Source organism: Argentina silus, assembly GCF_951799395.1.
Source record: "Argentina silus genome assembly, chromosome: 1".
Lineage (NCBI taxonomy): Eukaryota > Metazoa > Chordata > Actinopteri > Argentiniformes > Argentinidae > Argentina > Argentina silus.
The window spans coordinates 36,470,576-36,492,376 of NC_139655.1; the positions used below are offsets into that span (position 1 = coordinate 36,470,576).

The 21,801-nt window shown below is 40.6% G+C and overlaps 1 protein-coding gene across 1 annotated transcript; it reads left to right on the top strand.

Annotated features, from left to right (window-relative positions):
• Positions 1–1,664: 1,664 nt before the first annotated feature.
• On the top strand, positions 1,665–21,283 carry retreg1 (reticulophagy regulator 1). Its single transcript, XM_083667252.1, has 7 exons — positions 1,665–1,770; positions 11,573–11,699; positions 14,960–15,044; positions 16,616–16,738; positions 16,960–17,030; positions 17,258–17,381; positions 18,610–21,283. Exons 1-7 carry the CDS (start codon positions 1,739–1,741, stop codon positions 19,158–19,160), a joined length of 1,113 nt encoding a protein of 370 aa, XP_083523378.1. The 5' UTR covers positions 1,665–1,738; the 3' UTR covers positions 19,161–21,283.
• Positions 21,284–21,801: the final 518 nt, after the last annotated feature.

Genomic DNA, 21,801 nt, shown 5'->3' on the forward strand with positions numbered 1-21,801 from the left:
TACAAGTGTTAACATATATTACATCCACCCAGAATACATCCTGTTTGGAAAAATAGCGAACTTGTCCATTTCCACTGCTGCATGCGCCCATCCGTGAGGATAGGTAAATTTTTCAAAACAGGAAGTATTCTCACTTCTAATAATATATGTTAATGCTTGTCTGCTTGTAATAGTGAAAAGAACAATGTTTTCATATCAACATGCCTGTATAGCCCACACCAACATGAAATCGCTATTTTTAGGTAGTCATACTAAGACAGTGGTTGCAGCTTCTGTCCACTAACATGGCTAAACGCTAGCCCCAAGGCTAGCCCCAACGCTAGCCCCAAGCCAGCCAAAGAAAGCTCAATAATGGAAATATGACAGAAAAAAGTGTGTAGCATCCAAAACCCTGAATTATCACTTATTTTATTTTATTTTTTATCACTTTTGATGATTCAACCCCTTACCCTTTACGTCAACAATGTGTCTTCAACATGTACAACTGTAAACACTAGATCTGACTCATACAATAACAGCAAGTTAGTTTATTGCTTTCAGCTATTAAGACTTTGAAAGAGGTGTTCATGTTATGTGTATAATCATAGAGCCTGTGCTTTACATGCTTCTGCCATGAATCTGTTTTGTATTATTGGCCAGTCCGCTCTGAGAAAGGACATGTGTTGTTTGTTTGTTTGTTTATTTGTTCCCACAACGATGGGGAGGTAGGGGTGTCGGGTTGTGAAACCTGTGGAATGCCGTTTGTGCATAATTATATTTTGTGTGTGTGTGTGTGTGTGTGTGTGTGTGTGTGTGTGTGTATGTGAGAGATTCTTTGTAACAGATAGGGTGACACAGCCATTTCTCTACTCCAAGAACTGATCCCAAATCAGAATCCCTACATGTATCCAATCAGATCACTAGACACAGACCAGCAGGGGGAGTGCCTCAGAAGCTTACCTGCCATTGGACCAATACCTTGGTTGTGAGACAGAGCTAACTTTGGTAGTATACCAATAAACTAGTCATGAGTGCTTTGTCATTGTCACATGATTTGCTTATGTCATTTTATTAAAATTGAAAATGAGGGCAGTAACTGTGAATGTTGTTATCAATAGTCACACCTTATTACAAGTTCTTAATCAAGTCAGTAATCTTAGACACACATATCCTTTGATATATTCAACCAGTGATGAGACTATGTTATTGTAGTTGACTTCTTATTCAATATTATTATGTTTACGGAACATATATGTTTACCCCACTATGGCTTATTAAAGACTCTGGAGCAACTGAACTGTTGTTAGCACCAGAGAGCTATAGCCTTTGCGCAACTTCTCAGAAAGAGTACGTAGTATTCATCTGATATGGCATCAACACTCAGCAAAGACAACATTGGCATGTGCTTGCCGTCTGATTCTCGTGTGCAACAGATACAACCCAACAACCCTGAAAAATACACCCCCTCCCATTTCCACCACCAACATGCCCCAGCCCCTCTGTCCTCCCTATGATGCCCTGACGGAATGCTGGATGACCTGGTTATTTTTAGATGGGCCCAGTTGAAATAGTCAAGCTCAGGCTTCATTGAAGATAAACACAAGCTGATCTTGTGCTGTGTGGCACGTAAACCGAGTTTCTACTTGACTCATCCGATTCTTGGAGCTTTGTTGTGACTGACAAGTACCCATCCGATACCCGACTTCTACAGGCTTACCTGAATACCATAGCAGAACCTACTGAAATCAAAGTTCTTGAGATGTCTCCTGAAGACCGTGGAGCAGGACTTAGGTACTTGCATATCTTTGTGTGCGTATGTCTTTGTGTGCGTTTGGAAGTGAAGAAGTGAAGTGAAGAGAAATTCTGACAGTCAGCCAAAACAGACCAGTAACTCGAGTTGGATGTACTAGTGTACTGTAGATGAGGGATATGCTTTAATAGGGAGAACACCATCCTCTCCTTTGTCTAAATAGGTTCTGTTTGTGGTATTATGATAGGATGACATGTTTAATCTTTTCCTTCCTCTCAGATAATGCTTAAAGATTTTGTTATCCACGTTAAGTACATGTCACTAAATATACTCTCATTCTCTTCAAGTCAAAACATTTGGCTATGTTTGGTCACTGTCACAGAAGGAACTTAGCCTTTGATCACTCTGGAAGGTGTCATCTTGATTGCATAATGGCTGCATTGCATGAGTGACAGTGAGTGATCTAATGTTAATCAAGGGGTTTGGCTCTGTCCAGGCTAGACAAGCATGGTGGCTCTTTTTTAATGGACGTTGAAGTGAACTGGTCTTTGCCTTGAGGTTTCACTCTTAAAGAAGCTGATATAATTTGTTAACTTGACTTGATTTGACACTGCATCCTCAAAAAGAGTGTTGCGTAGGTCATGCTCACACACACATGGACTTGTCAACACACATACCACATCCTCTGTTTCATAAATATGTGGAAGGTGTGGATATTTTTGTCACCATTCCAAGCATTGTTTGGCTGTCTGTCAGTCTGACTAAGACTATATTTAAGGTACCTTCACTAGACTTGTTAGAGGCTCAGACATGTTGCCCCCTGTGTTATTGCAGAGATTACTGATAGGGTGAAATGCCATGCCTAACAGCTGCTTTAGGTGCCTCTGGTCTTTCCGTGTGATTGTTGTTATGGAAGGAGCCTCTTAGCTTTCCCCTATGAACTGTGAATAACAAAGCAATGGGAATATGGTTCGGATTTTGAGGCATTTGGAGGTAAGGATGAGACACTTTACAGAGGATTGAGCATGATGACAGAAGATTCAGTATGATAGCCTGCATCAGTGGCCTAAAAGCAGTTCGGCATTATATTATTAAACTGGAAAATGAATGTCCTTACAGTGAGGGAGTTACAGCCATTATTAAGACTACATATGTTGAAGCACATGATACTGTTGCATGGAGTTGGAGTTATGGCCCACCAATGATCATTCACAAGCAGCGGACACTACAGGGTACCTAAATGGAGATATGGAAAATAGTTTAGTAGTATTGAATGACAGATTTTGAGGTCAGACTATATGACAGTCACAAGGCTCACAAGGCTCTTAAACAAGTCTTTTAAATGTCGCGCCACCCAAATGGAATGGAATCTGATGGCCCTTCCAGGACTTTCCCCCTAGGGGTCCCATGACCACAACACTGTCCTGTAGCACTTCACCTGGTCATGACCACAACACTGTCCTGTATCACCTGGTCTGTCACATGACCACAACACTGTCCTGTAGAAGCTCACCTGGTCTGTCACATGACCAGAACACTGTCCTGTAGCAGGTCACTTGATCATGACCAGAAAACTGTTCTGTAGTAGTTCCACTGGTTTTCCCATGGGGTTTTCTCAAGGAGAACTTTCCAGACCTGGGTCAAATAGGCCTGGTACAATGGAACCAATGAAATGAGTTCCGAAAAAGCTAAATCAAGCACACCTCAAATACCTTCAAATACATTATTTGACATATGCATTTGATTACAGGCCTGGCACTTTCACCCAAGGGATTTACTCTTGCTTTTTTTTTCATCCAGGCTGATTGCCTCACAGTCACAAAGTCAGTCACGCTGTCACATGTGAACCCATCACACTTCCCTGTAAACCTGTGACCCAGGGAAGCATGTGTGTGGGGGGGGGGGGGGATTCAAGAGACACTCTGCCCTAGGGCCCTGCCCTGGCCTCTTGCTCCTGTCTAGAGCATTCAGGGCAGTAGTTGAAAGGGGGGTGGAGGGGGAAGGCAAAAGGGGGGGGGGAATGTTTGGCAAGACTGTGAGACCAAGGCAAATGTGGATGGAACAGCTGTGTGGGGGGGTAGGCAGTAGGGGATGAGGGGGAGGTAACGGATTTGGAAAAGGGCACTGCTTGAGAGGACTTCCGTTAATAGTTGCCTGCAGCCTGCCAAGGAATCCCATATTGCGCTGCTTTGAACGCCAAGCCTTTTCCTTGAGAGCTGAGGAACATGCAAACCTATGTCAAAAGCCCCCACAACTCAGAGCGGATTTTCTGAAAGGCATGCTAGATATTGTAGTTTTTCTCGCCCAATTTTTCCCGCCCACTCTATACCTTAGCTCAGAACTAATAAAGTGTGATACACTCGTCATCTTTTCCAGGGTCACAAGGGGAGTTCGGTTACAAGCAGGTTGTAAAGTTTGACATCCTCGCCTGTCATTTCAAAAGGGATGGAGAGTTGTAAAGAGACAGGTTGTGTTCCATAATCTTGTCTGTCAACGCAATGGGTGTTTAAGGGCATGGCAGGTCGTTTGGGTCACTTCACTTTAGTACCTGTTGCTTATCTGCAATCCAGCTCCATGACCTCAAGGGCTCTGGAGGTACAGAAAAGGGCAATTGGTGATCCTTAACAGAATCTTGTAAATGCCGGTAAACCAAAACAGATAATATCCATTAACACCAGACGTGCATTGCTGTCGAGAGATTTTGAAGCCTCTGATATCATGTGGCCATATGCGGGGCACTTTTTTCATAGCCCACAAGCAACGTCAGAAAAATATATTCTTTTATATTCTGAATATATTCTTTTTTTTTTGTTTATTATTTTCAAATTGAAGGCACATCACCAGTCGCACATCCAAGTCGCATGCTTTGGTGAGTATGTGAACCTAATGGAGGTCAGAAAAACACAGAAATGCACCTCTGCTTTAGCAACGCACTGATGGATTATTATGTTTGTGAATCAACATCACAGCGCCCATAAACAGCCTCTCCTTGGTTAGCTGTGCCAATTGCTGTCTCTCATAGGAATCCACAGAAAGGTCAGGAATTAGTAGTATCTGGATATTTATTATCAATGATTGAACCGGATAAATACTTAATAATAAACATAATTTTCTATGAGCTACACACATACAGTATAAAGTGTCACAATTCACTATAGGCATGTATGATGCCTTATAATGTCTTTATTAGTGGGCTTGCTTCAGCAACCAAGCAACCAAGCAACCAACCAAGCAACAAACCAATCAACCAACCATTCATGCATCCAACAAACCAACCAACCAACCAACCAAACCATCTTTAAACTTTATCTGCTATCTTAATAAAAAAAAAAATTAGGGCTAGTTTGCCATATGTTCCCACTGCTACTCCTCCTACAACTTTTAAGATACTCAAACCAATCCAACATCTTTACAAATGTACAGAGAGGTCTAACTCGCGATGCTATGACTTGGCTGTTAAACTCATGATACTTTTTAAACTATACAAACTTGAAAGCGCAACATTAAACATGGAGGTCTATGGTGGAATGTTTATTTAGGCCAACATTCTGAGCACTCCATTGCTACTCTATTGTTACTACAACTGCTATGGAACTTTCAGAACTCTTGAATAAAAACAACAGGAGACCTGCAGAACACATTCTTAGAATGATTACACAACAATGGGGCTACCAGTTCTACCCCACTGAAACCACCCTATGCTCTCTCCACTGCTATTTATCTATCTATCTGTGGTCCTCTGTGGCTCAGTTGGTAGAGCATGGCGCTAACAACGCTTAGGTTGTGAGTTTGATTCCTGCTGGGACTATATATACTGAAATGTGTGCACTCACTGCAATGTAAGTCGCTTTGGATAAAAGCGTCAATTAAATGACATATATTATTATCTATCTAACCTTCTCTCATCTATCTATCCATCTATCTAATCTTCTTACCTTCTATCATCTACATATCTATCTATCTATCTATCTATCTATCTATCTATCTATCTATCTATCTATCTATCTATCTATCTATCTATCTATCTGTCTGTCTATGTATCTATCTATCTGTCTATCTATCTATCTATCTATCTATCTATCTATCTATCTATCTATCTATCTATCTATCTTTCTGTCCCAAGCGGATGTAATAATATACTTAAAATATATTCATGTTTTTCTATACTTACTTAAAGTACACTTAAGTTGTACTGACTTTGTACTTTTGTGTACTTCCTCAAAGTATACTTACATTTCATGCCCTTAAATTTGTGCTTTAGTATACTTATAAAAAGTATACTTTTATTGTGATGTCCTTAAATGTGTACTTTAGTATACTTATAAAAAGTATACTTTGTCGTGTCCTTAAATATGTATACTTTTTAGTATACTTACAAAAAGTATACTTTCATGTAATGTCTGTAAATTTGCACTTTAATACATTAACAAAAAGAATACTTTATTGTCATGTTCTTAAATGTTATTGTCATACCCAAGTGAAAGAAAGATATACTTAAAGTATATAAGTATACAAGTATTATACTTGAGTTTAAATACACTAAAGTGTATTCATATTGATAGTAAAATGATCCATATTAAATTGTACTAAAGTTGTATTTAATATACAAAAATTTAAAATTATGTAGGTTTTAAGCATATTAAGTATACTTGAAATAATTGACCTCTCTTAATTCATATTTAAGCATACTTATAATAACATTATCTGAGATGTACTTTCAACACACTTAAAATGTAATCTTAGTCATATTACAACCATTGAAACTGCATTGGTATTTACAGTATGTACTTTCAATATTACTTTTAATATTCAACTTTCAAAATGAGCATTGAATGCAATAAATAACCAAATTGTAAGCGTTGTTGTTAACAAAAAGTTACATTTGAGATAGAAATGCTGGTATATTTAATGTAATATACATATTACCCAGCATTCCTGCCTCAAATGTACGTTTTTGTTAACAATAACACTTACAAATTGGATTGAATTCAATGCTCATTTTGAGGTTAATTATTAACAGTGCTACCCTTCAGTTTTGTATACTTAAATTCCTGCTATGCCTCAATTATGTGGATTACGTTGCTATAACTATACCATAACTGCAAATAATTATGACCAAGATAAGGTATAAGGTATGCCATTCAGCCCTATGTACTTTACAAGTCACAAGACTCTGGATCTTCAAGCTTGGCAGTTGACCTGCTGCAAAAGTTACTGAGTTGCATAGTTACATGTCATGTCCCCCTCAACCACAGTGGGACTTCATGCATTTATGAAAGTTGAATATTAAAATGAACATAAATATTAATGCACTAATATCATGATATGTTATGTCTGTCTATGCGTTTTTTCCAGCTGATGGAAACATGTTATATAATACCTAATCCTCGGCTCAGTCACCTGAGTGCAGACTATGTTTTCCTCCACTATTGCCCCTTTGCTATGTTGATGGTCCTTTATGGTGCAAGACTACCCCCTTTTCAATTAACACTGGAACCTCAAAGCAGTGTTAAGTGGTGGGAATCTGTCCACTCTCCACCGTAACCAGATCTCCATGGCGACTCTGAGCGATTTCACACAGGCAGTATCCAGGACAGCTGCTTTGACAAGACATGTGGTCTCCAGCCACATCGTTTTAAATTTAGCCATTGTTATTTCATCTGAAAATCCCCCCTCAGGCATCCCCTCCCAACCTCAATCCCCACTGTCTAATACTGACCCTGTTGAAAGGTGATCCGCAGATAGTCCCTTTGTCCATGTCCCTATGCACCCACAGAGTGTGGTGACCCTCAGTGTGTATTTACAATGCACTGTACATATAGTGTATATATCCGACCAAGAGAGTGAAAGGGAGGTGTGTGAGATTGATTAGTGACCCTCACCCTACTAGACCTGCCCTTTACTTTTACATTTCAGCAAAAAGAGCGCAGTTCGTGTGAACGATTGGCACTGCGAGTTCACGTTGAATGTATTTCATATGATTGAAATGAGAGCTTCTATGAATCAATAAAAAATGTTTACATGCCATGTGTAAGGACGAGAATAAAACAAATTATATTTTCACTGTTTTACTGCCTGTATCCAATGAGTCATTTGTAGTTGTCTACTATCTGTATTTGACTGTTCTTTTTCGCCCTGTCCATCATATCATGTATCTATCATATGTCATAGTTGGCTACAAATGAAGTACTTTCATATAGGTGTCATATTATCACTGTAGCCTTGGACAGTTGTTGATATGTGTGACATTCATGATCTGTAGGCTACACATTTTGATTCAGCTCCTGTGTGTGTGTGTGTGTGTGTGTGTGTGTGTGCACGCTTGAGCTCTGCTTACAACAAGCTCAAATCGTTTCCCATTAAAAAATAAAAGTGTGACAATTTATCTAGCCACTCGAGAGATACAATTCGAATGATGAGCACAATCCAATCCCACTCCTCCCCTAGAACTGTAAAGTTCTTCATTTAACAAATTCCATTAGTTCAAAGAAGATTGAAATGCAAACATTGATTTCACTGTAGCCTTTAATGTTACATACCCTCACCAAGCACTATTAAGAACACTATACTAATACTGGGTAGGGCCTCCATTTGCTCTCAAAATAGCCTCAATTCTTCGTTGCATTGATTCCACAAGATGTTGGAAACATTACTTTGAGATTCTGGTCCATGATGACATGATTGCATCGCGCAATTCCTGCAGATTTTTCAGGTGCACTTTCAAGCTGTGAATCTCCCGTTCTACCACATCCCAAAGGTGTTCTATTGGATTCAGATCCGATGACTAGGAAGGCCACTGAAGAACACTGAACTCATTGTCATGTTCATGAAACCAGTTTGAGACGACTTTTGCTTTGTGACATGGTGCATTATCATGCTGGAAGTATCCATGAGAAGATGGGTAAATTGTGGCCATGAAGGGATGCACATGGTCAGCAACAATACGCAAACAGGCTGTAGCATTCAAGCGATAATTGATTGGTATTAACGGGCCCAAAGTGTGCCAAGAAAACATTCCCCACACCATTACACCACCTTCACCATGAGAAGGTGTACAGGTGTTCCTAATAAAGTGTTCGGTGAGTGTATTTTAGGGAACTGCGGCTGCACCCCCCTTCCGACGTGCCTGGTTGTTATTATTAAAAATGTCAAAGGCATGGCGACTGTATGAATTGTCCGACAAATCAACTGCATGAATTTGTTAGAGCATTGTGAGGCTTATAGGACAGCAGAAGATGACATCAGCCCACATTTGCTGACAAATTCGCTCACCTTCCCCCACTCATAGCAACTAGCGCTCTGGTAGTCTAGATATCACACTGGTTAGGCTACTCCTAAAGCCTATATGCGATCACTTTGTGTAGTGGTGTGCATTGGCATAGGCTCCTGCTAGATTGTAAGGCAGGTTTGGATGAGTTGGGATTGATATACCGACAAATATATGCAGCACTCTCACAATCAGAGCTGTTTATTGGGTCCGGACGGGTGCCTTCAGGTTAATCAGCTGTAGGCCTTTTACCGGAGACCCGATCATTTCATGCTTTTCACTTGCACTGACCACTACATTATTATCCCATCAACCGGAAAAAAACAGGGGGAAAGTGAAGGGAGAATTAAGTGTCTGTGTGTGCCTGCTTGAGCTCCACTTACAACAAGCTCAAATTGTTTCCGATTAACAAACAAAAGTGTGAAATGTATCCAGCATGCTCTACTCCTTCAAACGATCCCTCAAAAAGTGTTATACAAAATAAATGCATTCTTCTTCTTCTTCTTCTTCTTCTTCTTCTTCTTCTTCTTCTTCTTCTTCTTCGTCTTCTTCTTCTTCTTCTTCTTCTTCTTCTTCTTATTATTATTATTATTATTATTATTATTATTATTATTATTATATTGTGTGAAGAGAGAAGGCTGCCCTTGCTGAAAACATGGACGTTCACACGCTATTATGATAGTTTTAATGATAACAACTGTAGGCTACTTTTCTATCCAGTCTCAATCCCACTGAAACTCAACATCCTTACTCCTGTCTTGCATGAAAATTCCTAACTTCATTCTGTAATCAATAAGTTACATTATTAAAGCTGACTCTCGCTTATTCATATCAGACTGTGCTAAAACATTTCCCCCTGTTTCTCTGTTGAGAGAATGCGTGATGAGGGTATGAGAGTAGACAGAATTTGGTCCTGCTGCTTGGTCCTCGTTAAAATAACCTGATATTTAAACTATTTCCACTCTTCATCTCTGCAATTCATGAGCTGTATAATAAACTTGATTTTGCCAATCTATTTGATAAGGCAAGCTGATAAGGCAAATCATTATTTTTTCAAACATACTACACAGCTCTTCTCACCACCTTGTGGTGGCTTTTGGCAGCACTTCACACCATGTGTCTGCTGCAGCAGCGGCATTGAGCACACCGGCCCACTGTACTAAAACACTCGTCTGCTGTACTGAAACACAGACCTACTGTACTGAAACACAGGCCTATTGTACTTAAACACAGGCCTACTGTACTTAAACACAGACCTACTGTACTGAAACACAGGCCTATTGTACTTAAACACAGGCCTACTGTACTTAAACACAGGTCTACTGTACTTAAACACAGGCCCACTGTACTGAAACACAGACCTACTGTACTTAAACACACGCCCACTGTACTGAAACACAGGCCCACTGTACTGAAACACAGGCCTACTGTACTTAAACACAGGCCTACTGTACTGAAACACAGGCACACTGTACTGAAACACAGGCCTACTGTACTGAAACACAGGCCTACTGTACTGAAACACAGGCACACTGTACTGAAACACAGGCCCACTGTACTGAAACACAGGCCTACTGTACTGAAACACAGGCACACTGTACTGAAACACAGGCCCACTGTACTGAAACACAGGCATACTGTACTGAAACACAGGCCTACTGTACTGAAACACTTGTCCTATGTTTTTCTTGTATAAGTACTGTAAGATGTAGGCTACTCTATCTGTCACCAACAGACAGAGTACACTACCACTTGATGCGAATGGCTGCATTTACCCCTTAAGCTACCACTTGACTCTCCATTCAGATGGTGGCAGGCACCACTGTTAGTGTACAGTATGCCTCTCTGTCAGTCTGTCTGTTTGTTTCATAGCCACTTAGTCATCAACTGTACTGCCTATCACTTACATTCTGTCGGATGCCAAGTTCTGTCGGATGCCAAGATGCCATGTTGTGGCATAGCACTTGACTGTACTGCGGGTCTGTAATACCTCCAGAGCATGTGATCATCTACAGATAGATAGCATGACTGGAATACGATGCAGTTCTCATGTCGGAGGTTTACGTCCGTTTCATCAGAAACAAGGAAGATGAGTTAGGGGGGCTCACATGCTAGAGCGTTAACCGCTGATTCATGGGACCTCGGTTTAACCTCGGTCTCATCCGAAGGACGGCTTCCTCTGCAAGGCAGTGCCCCAATCTCATCGAGACCAGAGCAAGGAGTGCCACCAACACCATTTCCAGCTGCCTGCTTTCGCCCTCCATCCAAAGTGCTGGAACAGCGGGATCTCACACTTAATTCGTATGAATTCATACAAATTAAGCATGAGGTCCTATTGCCTTGAAAGGACAATGTGAAAGGAAAATATAAGAGCCAACACAGTTTGATTTGGGTTGGCCCTGTAGTGTCTAATGACCTGATGCTACCTGATTGTGATGCACAGTCCAGCTATTTGTTCACCTGCACCCGTCTGCATTTTTTTAATGTAATAAAATAAAATATAATGACCGCACCCGCATGAGTCAACCTGGGCATCACTAGTAACTGATTCTGTCTCTTTCTGCTTCTGCCTCTAGCTGGGAGATCATTGACTCAGGCCAGGACAGCCGGTCTGGGGCTGGGCCACAGTTCACAGACTCCTGGATGAGCTTCAAGCTTTTCCTGAAGGAGACCTCCTCTTTCAAACAGCAGAATCCAGGCAAGGTGAGGCAAATATGTATTTATTTATTATGTTTATTTGACAGGGACAATGTCAAACAAAAACATATCTCAGAAACTAAGATCATTGTACCAGATGAGATGAGACATTGTACTAGATACAGTATAGCTAAATGGCAAATTTTCATCTGCAGTTCTTCATTTGCATGAAGATAGCTGATACTTGTTCTTTAATATTTAAGATTCAGGGCTCCCTTTTCCTTCTTTTTCCTGTAATCACCCACAAACTGTGAAAAGACCAGGTACAATGACAACTTTATTTAACTTCATTTTCAAGTCACTTTTTGGTCGGTTAGAAAAAATGAAATAGACATCTGAAACATTATATACAGTAAGAACAGTCCGGTATGATTGAACATACCCCAGCCTGACTCTGATCAACCCGAACGATACAGCTGGAAGAGGAGTGGTACAGTCCTTAGTGCAACATGGTTGTAGTAGTCTGTTGCTAAAGGAGCTTCTCTGCTCTGCCACAGTGTCATGTAGGGGATGGGAGGGATTGTCCATGATGGCCAGGAGTTTGGTCCTCATCCTCCTATTGGCCACCTCCTTCACAGTGTCCAGGGTGACACCGACGACAGAACCAGCTTTCCTAATAAGCTTGTTCAGCCTCTTGATGTCACCTTCCTTGATGCTGCCCCTCAGCATACCACCGTGTACAGCACTGCGCTGGCCACCACTGCCTGGTAGAACATGTTCAGCAGAGTCTTGCACACGTCAAAGGACCTTAGCCTCCTCAGGAAATAAAGCCGGCTCTGGCCCCTCTTGTACAGGACATCTATGTTACCAGTCCAGTCCAGTTTATTGTCCAGGTGCACCCCCAGGTACTTGTAGCTCTGGACCACCTCCACTTCCTCTCCCTGGATGGAAACAGGAGACAGGGGGACCCTAATCCTCCTAAAGTCCACCACCATCTCCTTTGTCTTGCTGATATTGACTTGCAGGCGGTTCTGCTCACACTACTCAACAAAACTGTCCACCAGTCCTCTGTACTCGGTCTTCGGGCCTCCACTGACACATCCCACAATAGCAGAATCGTCCAAGAACTTCTGCAGATGGCAAGTATCTGTGTCGTGCTTGAAGTCCGAGGTATAGAGGGTGAAGAGGAAGGGAGCCAGAATTGTCCCCTGGGGGGCGTCAGTGCTGCTCACCACCCAGTCCGACACACATCCCTGCAGCCGTACAAACTGTGGCCTGTTGGTTAGATAGTTCGTAATCCAGGAAACAATGGGGGAGTCCACCTGCATCCACAGCAGTTTATCCACAAGTAGTAAGGGCTGGTAGTTCACTGTAATTGTATCAACACGTATGTAAATGCTATGACTTATTTGAAGACATGACGTACTGCATAACAAAAAGCGGATGTAGGAAAAATAGTAATTAACCTGTCGTAGACTATAACACACCTAGAGATTGGCAAACTCACGAGTCATTAGAGAGAAACGATGCTGCTAACTTCAGTATACTCAACGATGTGTAGGCTAATGGACAGTAAATATGCCTACGCTTACAATTTGAGATGCAAGACTACAAAGACTCACGTTACCAATAGGTTAATGCTAGCACAGCTCATAAACATCAAGGTGAAAATTACACAGTGGGCATTATAAGAAGTCAGGCCATAGATCAATAGGCTATGTTTGTCCCATAAAAAAGCATTCCAATTTCATACTCCATGAAAAAACATCTGGCCCCCTCCACCAGTATGATCAGTAGAATTATAAGCGAAACAAGACGGCATTTTGACACAACTGATCAGCTTGAACTATTGAAAGAAATTGGCACATACATTCTTCAAAGCTTTATACACACTTTTTTTCGGGGGCCGAATCTGTCATAGACCAGTCACAAATTGTGTAGCACTCGCAGTAAATGAATAATAATGATACAAATTATATGTAGGCCTAGTTATAAATATTTTGACACTATCGATATTAGTTGCACACAGTTAATTATTCCAATTTTGTGCAGCCTAATCATCGCTGTCATCCTTTTTTTTTTTTTTTTTTTTTTACATTTTATCTTCAGTAGGCCTAATAATAATAATAATTTCATTATCCTTTAACTTCACCATCATCTTAGGCATCCAAGTAATGGATTGCCATCAAATGATGTCCTTTGCAAATTCATAATTTATATCACATATCATAACAGTCTAACCCGAACCCATAATTTTCAACATCAGTGTTGTCATAATGAACTGTTTATTCTGCATTATCGTCATCATTACATTTTTAGTGGTCATCTTGCATTCATGATCTTGCAGTATACCTACGTTACAATTATTATTGAGAATATCCAAAACAATAATGCATGTACTGGCCTATACTGCACACAGAATGTGATTTTATGTACATTAGTGTTAGTGTTCATTGTTGCGGCACATCTGGATGCAACACACCAACATCTAGCAGGGTTCATAAGGTCTCCATGCTCGTTCTCAGTGGCTTGCTCGTGCTGATAGAATCGCTGTTGTTACGGATGGGGGTCGCGCTCCCCAGTGTGGTCCCTAGGTGTCTCCCTCCGTCCTTTCTCTGTGCCACCTCAATCACAAACTCATCACCAGCACCTGTGTGTAATTATCACTCATGCTATATGTACCCTCACTTCCCTTCACTCCCCGCTTAGTCTTCACCGCTTGTTGGCCGTTTCACGAGCGTGACTTATATGAGTACACGAGTACTAATTTGAGACTGTGATCTCCCCTTTTATTTCGAGCCTTGAGTGTGTTTTGTATCTGTTTTGTTTACTCTTCCTAAGTAAAGATCCTTTTGTTTGGTACCGCTAACTACTTGTCCTCCTCCCTTTCTCTGCATCGCACCTGGGTCCACTTACAATACCAAAACCTTACACGCTGCGCGTTCCCCCCCTTGGCTGGCTCAAAATGTATGATGGCCAAAGCATGAATTTGTATATTTGAAAGTAATTGTAGAACATAAAAGTTAAGCTGGAATCGACATAATTTGGCCAGGAACAAAACGACTTACATTGGGAATTAAGTGAAAATTACAACGGTGCCACGAGCGGCCACCGGGTTTTGTGGCGTGCCCGCCAGACGACTGATTGATCCCCTGATTACCGTAAAACAACACACTCATATCACTGACTGTTCATAGACAACCACAACATTGTAGTAGAGTTGAGTGTAGTATTCCTTTGAGTTTAAAAATGATCAATGAAATGGTTCCCAGAGTGTGGTCCCAACCCTTAATGAATGTTTCTCTTTTGTTTTTCTTCCATCTTAGTTTTGTTTGCTGGTTTGCAGTTTGTGCACTTTCTTGGCTGTCCTTGGACGCTACATTCCAGGGGTTATAATCTCATATATATTAGGTAAGTTGTTAATTATTTGAACAAGATAACTCCTTTGTCCAATAGTTCCACACGATTATGCCTCTGCCACCTGAAAAGAGCATACAAACAAGAGAAACATTGGTAGCACTTTCCTTATAAACATTAATTGAAACCTGGTAAATACTGTCAGAGAGCACTATTAAGCTTGGTAAGAAAGCAAACAGTTATTTTTCTGTTTATCTCAGACAAGGGGCCTTTAGTTTCTATTTTGTTTTACCCTTGTATCCCTTAACCTGACAAGTAAGACCATGTTAACCATGGTTAGACCAACAGTCAGCGCTAATACAGTCATATCTATTAGTATGCATGCATCCACTGCATCATCAACACAGTAATAAGCTAGACAATAGGTCTAATACATAGGCCTACATGAAGGGATGACACCATATAGTTAATGTAAATGTACATTTTCCCTTATTAGCACATTGAGACATTACCTACTGGACATTATTAATAATACGCTGTCCAGTAGGTAATGTTGATCTGTAATGTAATCGTTTGTGGGTGGAGAATGAATGGAGGCAACACCTTCAAAACCTTCATATCACACATGCTGGAGTTGGCTCTTCTATTGGACTGAATAATATTTGTAATGATATTCACTACAATATTTAATTCACAACAATAGCAAGACATTAGCTACAAATATGAATTAATTAACATAACATAACAGTCAATACAGGTTTGTGACCTTACAATCCAAAGCTAGTGCTGTGGCTTGAGCTCCACAGCTAACATTAGAGCTAGCTACTTTCAACTGAGGCTAATGTTCGCTTATTGCTAACAAACTTCACAAATATTTCACAAATAAAAAGGTAACACAGCTACAGTATCTGTACCTAACGTAGCAATACTCTGTAGCTTGTAACTTTAAAAATAGTCAGTAAGTTAAATAGTACTTCAATTAGGTGTTTTGTGTCACGGTTGTTCAGTGAATGGAATCCAGTGAACTCATTGGATGCATGCATACCGATACTACTTCATATTACCACTGACTATGTAACCGTGGTCTTAGTTGCGAGGTTTAGACAGGGTACAAGGCTAGAACAAAATGGAAAAAGGTAATATAGCATGATACCACCTTATTTCAAAGCAACTATTCTCCCTTCTTCGTTCAAACATCTTTCATGCAAAATACCAACATGGAAACTAGTCTGCCTTACCTTGTAAAGATCATTGTCTTTCTTGTTACTGGTAACTCTCAGTAATGACTATGGTTATTACCATGCTATTACCCTTTATTCTGAGCTGTAATGTGAAGTGCTACTAAAGCCTCTATCTAAGAATGTTACACATAGTTCCAGACTTTCTTTGCCAAGGTGTCCCAGTTTTACCTTTCAAGGAGACAGAGTTAGGTATCACCTACAGTGTCAGAATTCTCCAGGAGTGACATGTGACTGTGGATCCCTGGAAAATGCAGCCATGGTGTCATTCTCATGTAGTCTCCGATTGCACTGGTTCCCGCTTGGTCAGCAGATACAGAGAGAGACACCAAAAGAGAGAGGCACATATGTTAATGGTTTCTCCCCCCCCCCCCCCCCCCCCCTTAGTGTTAGGCATCTTCCTGTGGCCTCTGATGTCAACCCACGAGTTTGGGTTGTGGGTGGAGCCAGTTCTGCAGAAGCTGGACTTCGGACTGGGCGAGTTCCTTCAGAAAATCAAAGACAATCATGGTAACCACCTCATCATCATCATCATCACCACACACACACACACACACACACACACACACACACACATACACACACACACACACACACACACACACTCACTCATTATGTTCCCCTGACACACATAAGCTACCATTTGTTTGCATTTCTCTGTACATCTAATATAACTGAAATACAGGCTATATTTGAATAGAATGTCCATTACTTTTTGTTGTCTGTTTTAGAAAAGAGACTTCTCCAGGCACAAGCCGAGAGAGAGAACATTGAGGCGGATCTATCCTCCCTTTTCCCCAAGGTAAGTTTGTTCTTCAACTTAAATCTAATTATGCTTCTGTTAACAGTCTTAATCAGATTGTCCCTACTTGAAATTCAATGCTCATGACCCACATTTGCATCCCTTGGCCTTGCCAAAGTCGGCTCGGTTGTAAATATTGTTGGCTCCATAGCGTTCTTGTCTCTCTAAGATGGTGCTCACAGCTATTAATTACAGTATGAGATGACCAATTTGTTCACTTTCAAAAGCTGGACTCCACCGTGTGTAAGGATATGTCCATATCAGACACTGAGGCATCAGACGTGACATGGACAGACAATGGCACGTTTAACCTGTCAGAGGGACACACGCCACAGACGGAGAACTCAGAGGGTACATACACACACACACACACACACACACACACACACACACACACACACACACACACACACACACACACACACACACACAGACACACACACACACCACACACACCACACACACACACACACACACACACAGCATTATTTGCATGCTTTTGACATTAATGTTGTTAGTACTAGCTTAAGCCATGCTTAGACAAAGAAACTTGATGCAAATAAATTAAAATGGTAAATTTTATTTCAAGCAATAGCCCATGAAATTAAGGTGTAATATCATGCCCTATATATAACCCTAAAATCTTTGCTCAACCTTGTCATTGTGTTACTTGACGGTGATATACCAGTTAGTTCTAAAATTCTCTGGTGGAATTCCCTGCTTTTATTTCGTCACATTCAAAGTGTCAGTTTAGACATTTTCCTGTGCTTTCGCCTGTTAAGCTGTTACCTATAAAAAGTTCACTTAATGTGCACTCATTTTATTGTACTGAATAAAGCTTTGCTTAGTCAAACATTTGTCAATAATTCATTATTTCAGCTGAGCTAGCCACTTCTGGCAATGCTGCTGTGGGAACTTAGACAAAGACAAATATGCATCTTTGTTAAAATGGCAGCTAGATTAATACTCTCTTTGATCCACTATTTCAAAGCGATGGCAATAATCTTTCTGAGTTCAGGTTTTATTGTAGAATTAAAGACAACTTGTGATCCACCAATATTTATAGAATTTAAACCGCGCAATTTTCCCTCTCAAAAGTGATACATTTTGGAGGGAAGTTTTGCCAACTTTTGGTGTTTATCAACTTCCGTTGCTGTGACCAACACACAAGTTGGATTTTTCCAACGCATGCAACACATGCAGTGTTGCATCGCTCACACAGATCACCATTGAAAAGCAATTGAACTTCTGCTGGACCGCAACCGCGTGCCTCAGTTTGAGTGCAACTTTATTGCAAGCAACTAAAATTGCATCCAAGTTTCTTTGTGTAACTCAGGTTTTACAATAATAGCATTACTATCACAATCACAATAACATCACAATGTAAGTGGGTCAAAACCTTTCCTTCATCAGTTTACAATTTATGTTTTGATCGAATCTCTATCATTTACAAAAGCATAATTACAGTAAAGCAGTTATTATACACATATTTCCACATATAGTAAGATTATGATGATTCATGTTGTTTTAAGTCATTGGATTTATCTGCCATGTACATACTCCTGTGTGTTTCTCACAGACCTTGACCGGGAAGAGGTATTCACAGGGGGCCTGCCAGAGTTCCCCTCTCTGGACAACGGCATGGGGACCAATGGCGAGGACGATGATGAGCTGAGCATTGGCCTCCCCACCCCTCCTCCACCCCAACAGTTGAGCACATCCATGGGGGGGGCACCAATCCCACATGGGAAGCCTGGCGGTTTGGACCCCTCAACCCAGGCCCTGGAGCTCGTCCAGAGGATGGCTGGCGATGCCATAACCGCCGCCGTCACTGCTGCCATCCAGGAGCGTTTGGAGGCCGCCATCTCCACATCCATGACCACCAGAAACCCCCCTCGGCTGAGACTCCCCGACCCTGCGACACTGACACCCCTGGATCTGGTTGAGGACTCAGACAGCGAGGTGGAGGACTTTGAGCTGCTGGACCAGTCAGAGCTGGAGCAACTGGAAGGGGAGTTAGGCTTAGGAGGGGCAGGGAGGGTCCAGCAGCCCAAAGATGAAGGTCCAGCCAAGCCCAGCAAGTCGTCCTCTGCCGGCGGCTTCTTCTCCAAACTTATGGGGCGCCACTGATTGAAGAAAGAGGAGGGTTACTTGGTGGTGTTTGGTGGGGGAGGTCTGATGTGGGAGGATGGCCCTGTTTAGGGAGGACTGTGAGGGTTGTGAAAAGGGGAGAGTTCCATTCTTCTTTTTCCAGTAATGCTAATCAAATACTCTTGCAATGTATGTATGTAGTAGGGGGAAGTGATGTCAGAATAATGTTCTATAAGTCAGAGGTTGAAGGTTGCCAAGAGGATGTGTTTAGGTGGTGAGACCGTGACTTTGCCATTTTCCCCACCATCAACCTGTTGTAATGTTATAGGTAGAGTTATCGGAGGAATTGCAGTCTTCCTGTTTTGCAGCCAAAAAAACATAATCTTTGTTTAAGATTCATAACACAGGCTGATTGGGCCTATTCAACTCCATCACCCATGATTCTCCAGTTCAACACTTGTGCTAATATTCAAACCATATCTTCATACTTGTATGTGAAGGTTGGTTCTGAATACAAGTCAGGCAACATTATATTTTGTATCATTTGTTTTTTCTAATTGTGTTTATTTTTCATGAAGCCATATGTAAGCAAGGAACTTTACCTTTTATGACAGGCAGCAGGTCTTGCAGTATTATGCATGCTCAATTAAGGACATTTCCTGAAGCGCATTGCCACAAATGCTGACATAACACTAACATAGTCATGACAAAATACCTGTTTTTATAAGACACATTTTGTCAATATCCACCCATTTCTCAGTTATGACAGCTGATATAAATCACACAAAATGACCAACAAAATACAATCATTAAATCAATTTCATAATTCAACTAATTGATCACATTGTCATTCATGCCATTCATGATCCTTGCATTATGTGTTTTTTTATAACAGTGCACTTCAAACAAAGTTTTACTCAATGTTTTATGTGTACGTGCACCTTAACTGTTATTTAGCGATGCGGCTAGGCACTTGAGAACGTAACTGCTTAGCATAGCGCCAGCTTTTAGTACAAACTCCATATTTGACATGAACAATCCACTATGACAGCATTCATGGTACAGTATGTTATGGCAATCTTACAGCGAAGAGAAAGTAACAAAAAACTAACAAAATTCACCCAAAAATATAAGGGGGAAGTAACCCATAGCCACTTCCCCACCACCATGTTATTCCTATACCATTAGACGATAGAGGTTTGTTCAAGAGAGTGGAACATTATACACCCTCTAGAAAAAATATCCCTCTTTTTTTGTGGAGAAAAGGCACCAATGTCAACTCTACATTTGACGTTTATGTTGTGCAATGTTAACCTTTCTGAACACAATTTTACTTTTATTGGTTACTTTTCTACACCACTGGAAGTTTGCTGTTGAGTGAAACTGAAGGCTTAGCAGTGATGAATCCAAACCAATTATCAAAAGTTATTTCATTACATTATAACAACGTTGTGGTTTTAATGATTGAGTCGGATGTGTAAAATACATTGTCAATAATGTGATTTTAAGCAATTATCATAAACTGTGTCTATATCGTAAATACTGTGGATAACAGGACCTGTCACAATCACCATGTATATCTCTTTACCAAACAGAACTGACCACTGTCATGGCTTATGTGGTCAAATAACTGTCAAGTAACTGTTGCTTACATAATAACATTGACAGGGCATGTGTCAGATTTATAAACTCATATTTAGGATTATTTGCCTCGCTCCAGATCTGTTTGCTTTAGCGAACGTCTATGATATTGTTACCATACCATGACAGAGGAGTTGGCTAAAGCATACCGATCTGAAGCCAGGCTATATGATTATGGTGTTGGCAACTGACAAGTTGTGTGTTAGATAGAGTACTTTTTTAGAGGACAATTCATTGAAATGCTTAATTCCAAAGGTGAAAGTGGATATAGTTGAGAATGTATTCATTTATTTTTACTCAGCAAAAGTGTCATATACTGGTGTATTGTAACTGATTCTATCTATCAATGTATAAGTCATCTAACACGTTAATGAAACTTGATGGACATTTTCCAAATTATAAATTAGGTGGATATTTTATGCTGAATCAAATCACACTATCGTTCTTATCAGAGAGGTTATTCTATTGGGCTAGCCTTCATTTAATGACTGTGGAGACCATTTGAAGAAATCTGTGGAAAATCTCTGGAATTCACCCTTGTGAATAAGACAAAGTTGCATATAATCAGTAGTTTGAGCATACAATATTGATCAATTATGCTTCCTATTAGAGTATCCTCTATTAATTGATTAAATGAATGAATAATTTATTGTTCGACCATCATGTCAGATCACAGGGGCATGTGATTGCCTTACAGTGACAATGGACGTCTTTTACTCAACAGGTTTCTGGGTGTTGTTTGTCTGAACTGATATGCATAAGCAAAATGTAGTTTTATGTAAATTATCTATTAAAGAAAGTATCCAAATTGAACACATGGTCTTTGTGATTTCTTACCTGTGTGTGATTTCGTGTGTGTGTGTGTGTGTGTGTGTCTGTGTGTCTGTGTGTCTGTGTGTCTGTGTGTGTGTTGCACGAACAAAAAATAGATATTTGTTTTACTTTGACACAAAGTAGATGGGATAGATAGAACAAAGAGAGATACAACTTACAACCTTTCCTCATGCCATATGTGACAAGAAAATATACTTTTATTTTG

Excerpts from the sequence above, each read along its gene's own strand:
- retreg1 (XM_083667252.1), top strand. The coding sequence starts at position 1,739 with ATGTCTCCTGAAGACCGTGGAGCAGGACTTAG. Across the intron at positions 11,700-14,959 it reads AACAGCAGAATCCAGGCAAG|TTTTGTTTGCTGGTTTGCAG; the intron begins GTGAGGCAAATA and ends CTTCCATCTTAG. Across the intron at positions 17,382-18,609 it reads ACAGACGGAGAACTCAGAGG|ACCTTGACCGGGAAGAGGTA; the intron begins GTACATACACAC and ends TGTTTCTCACAG.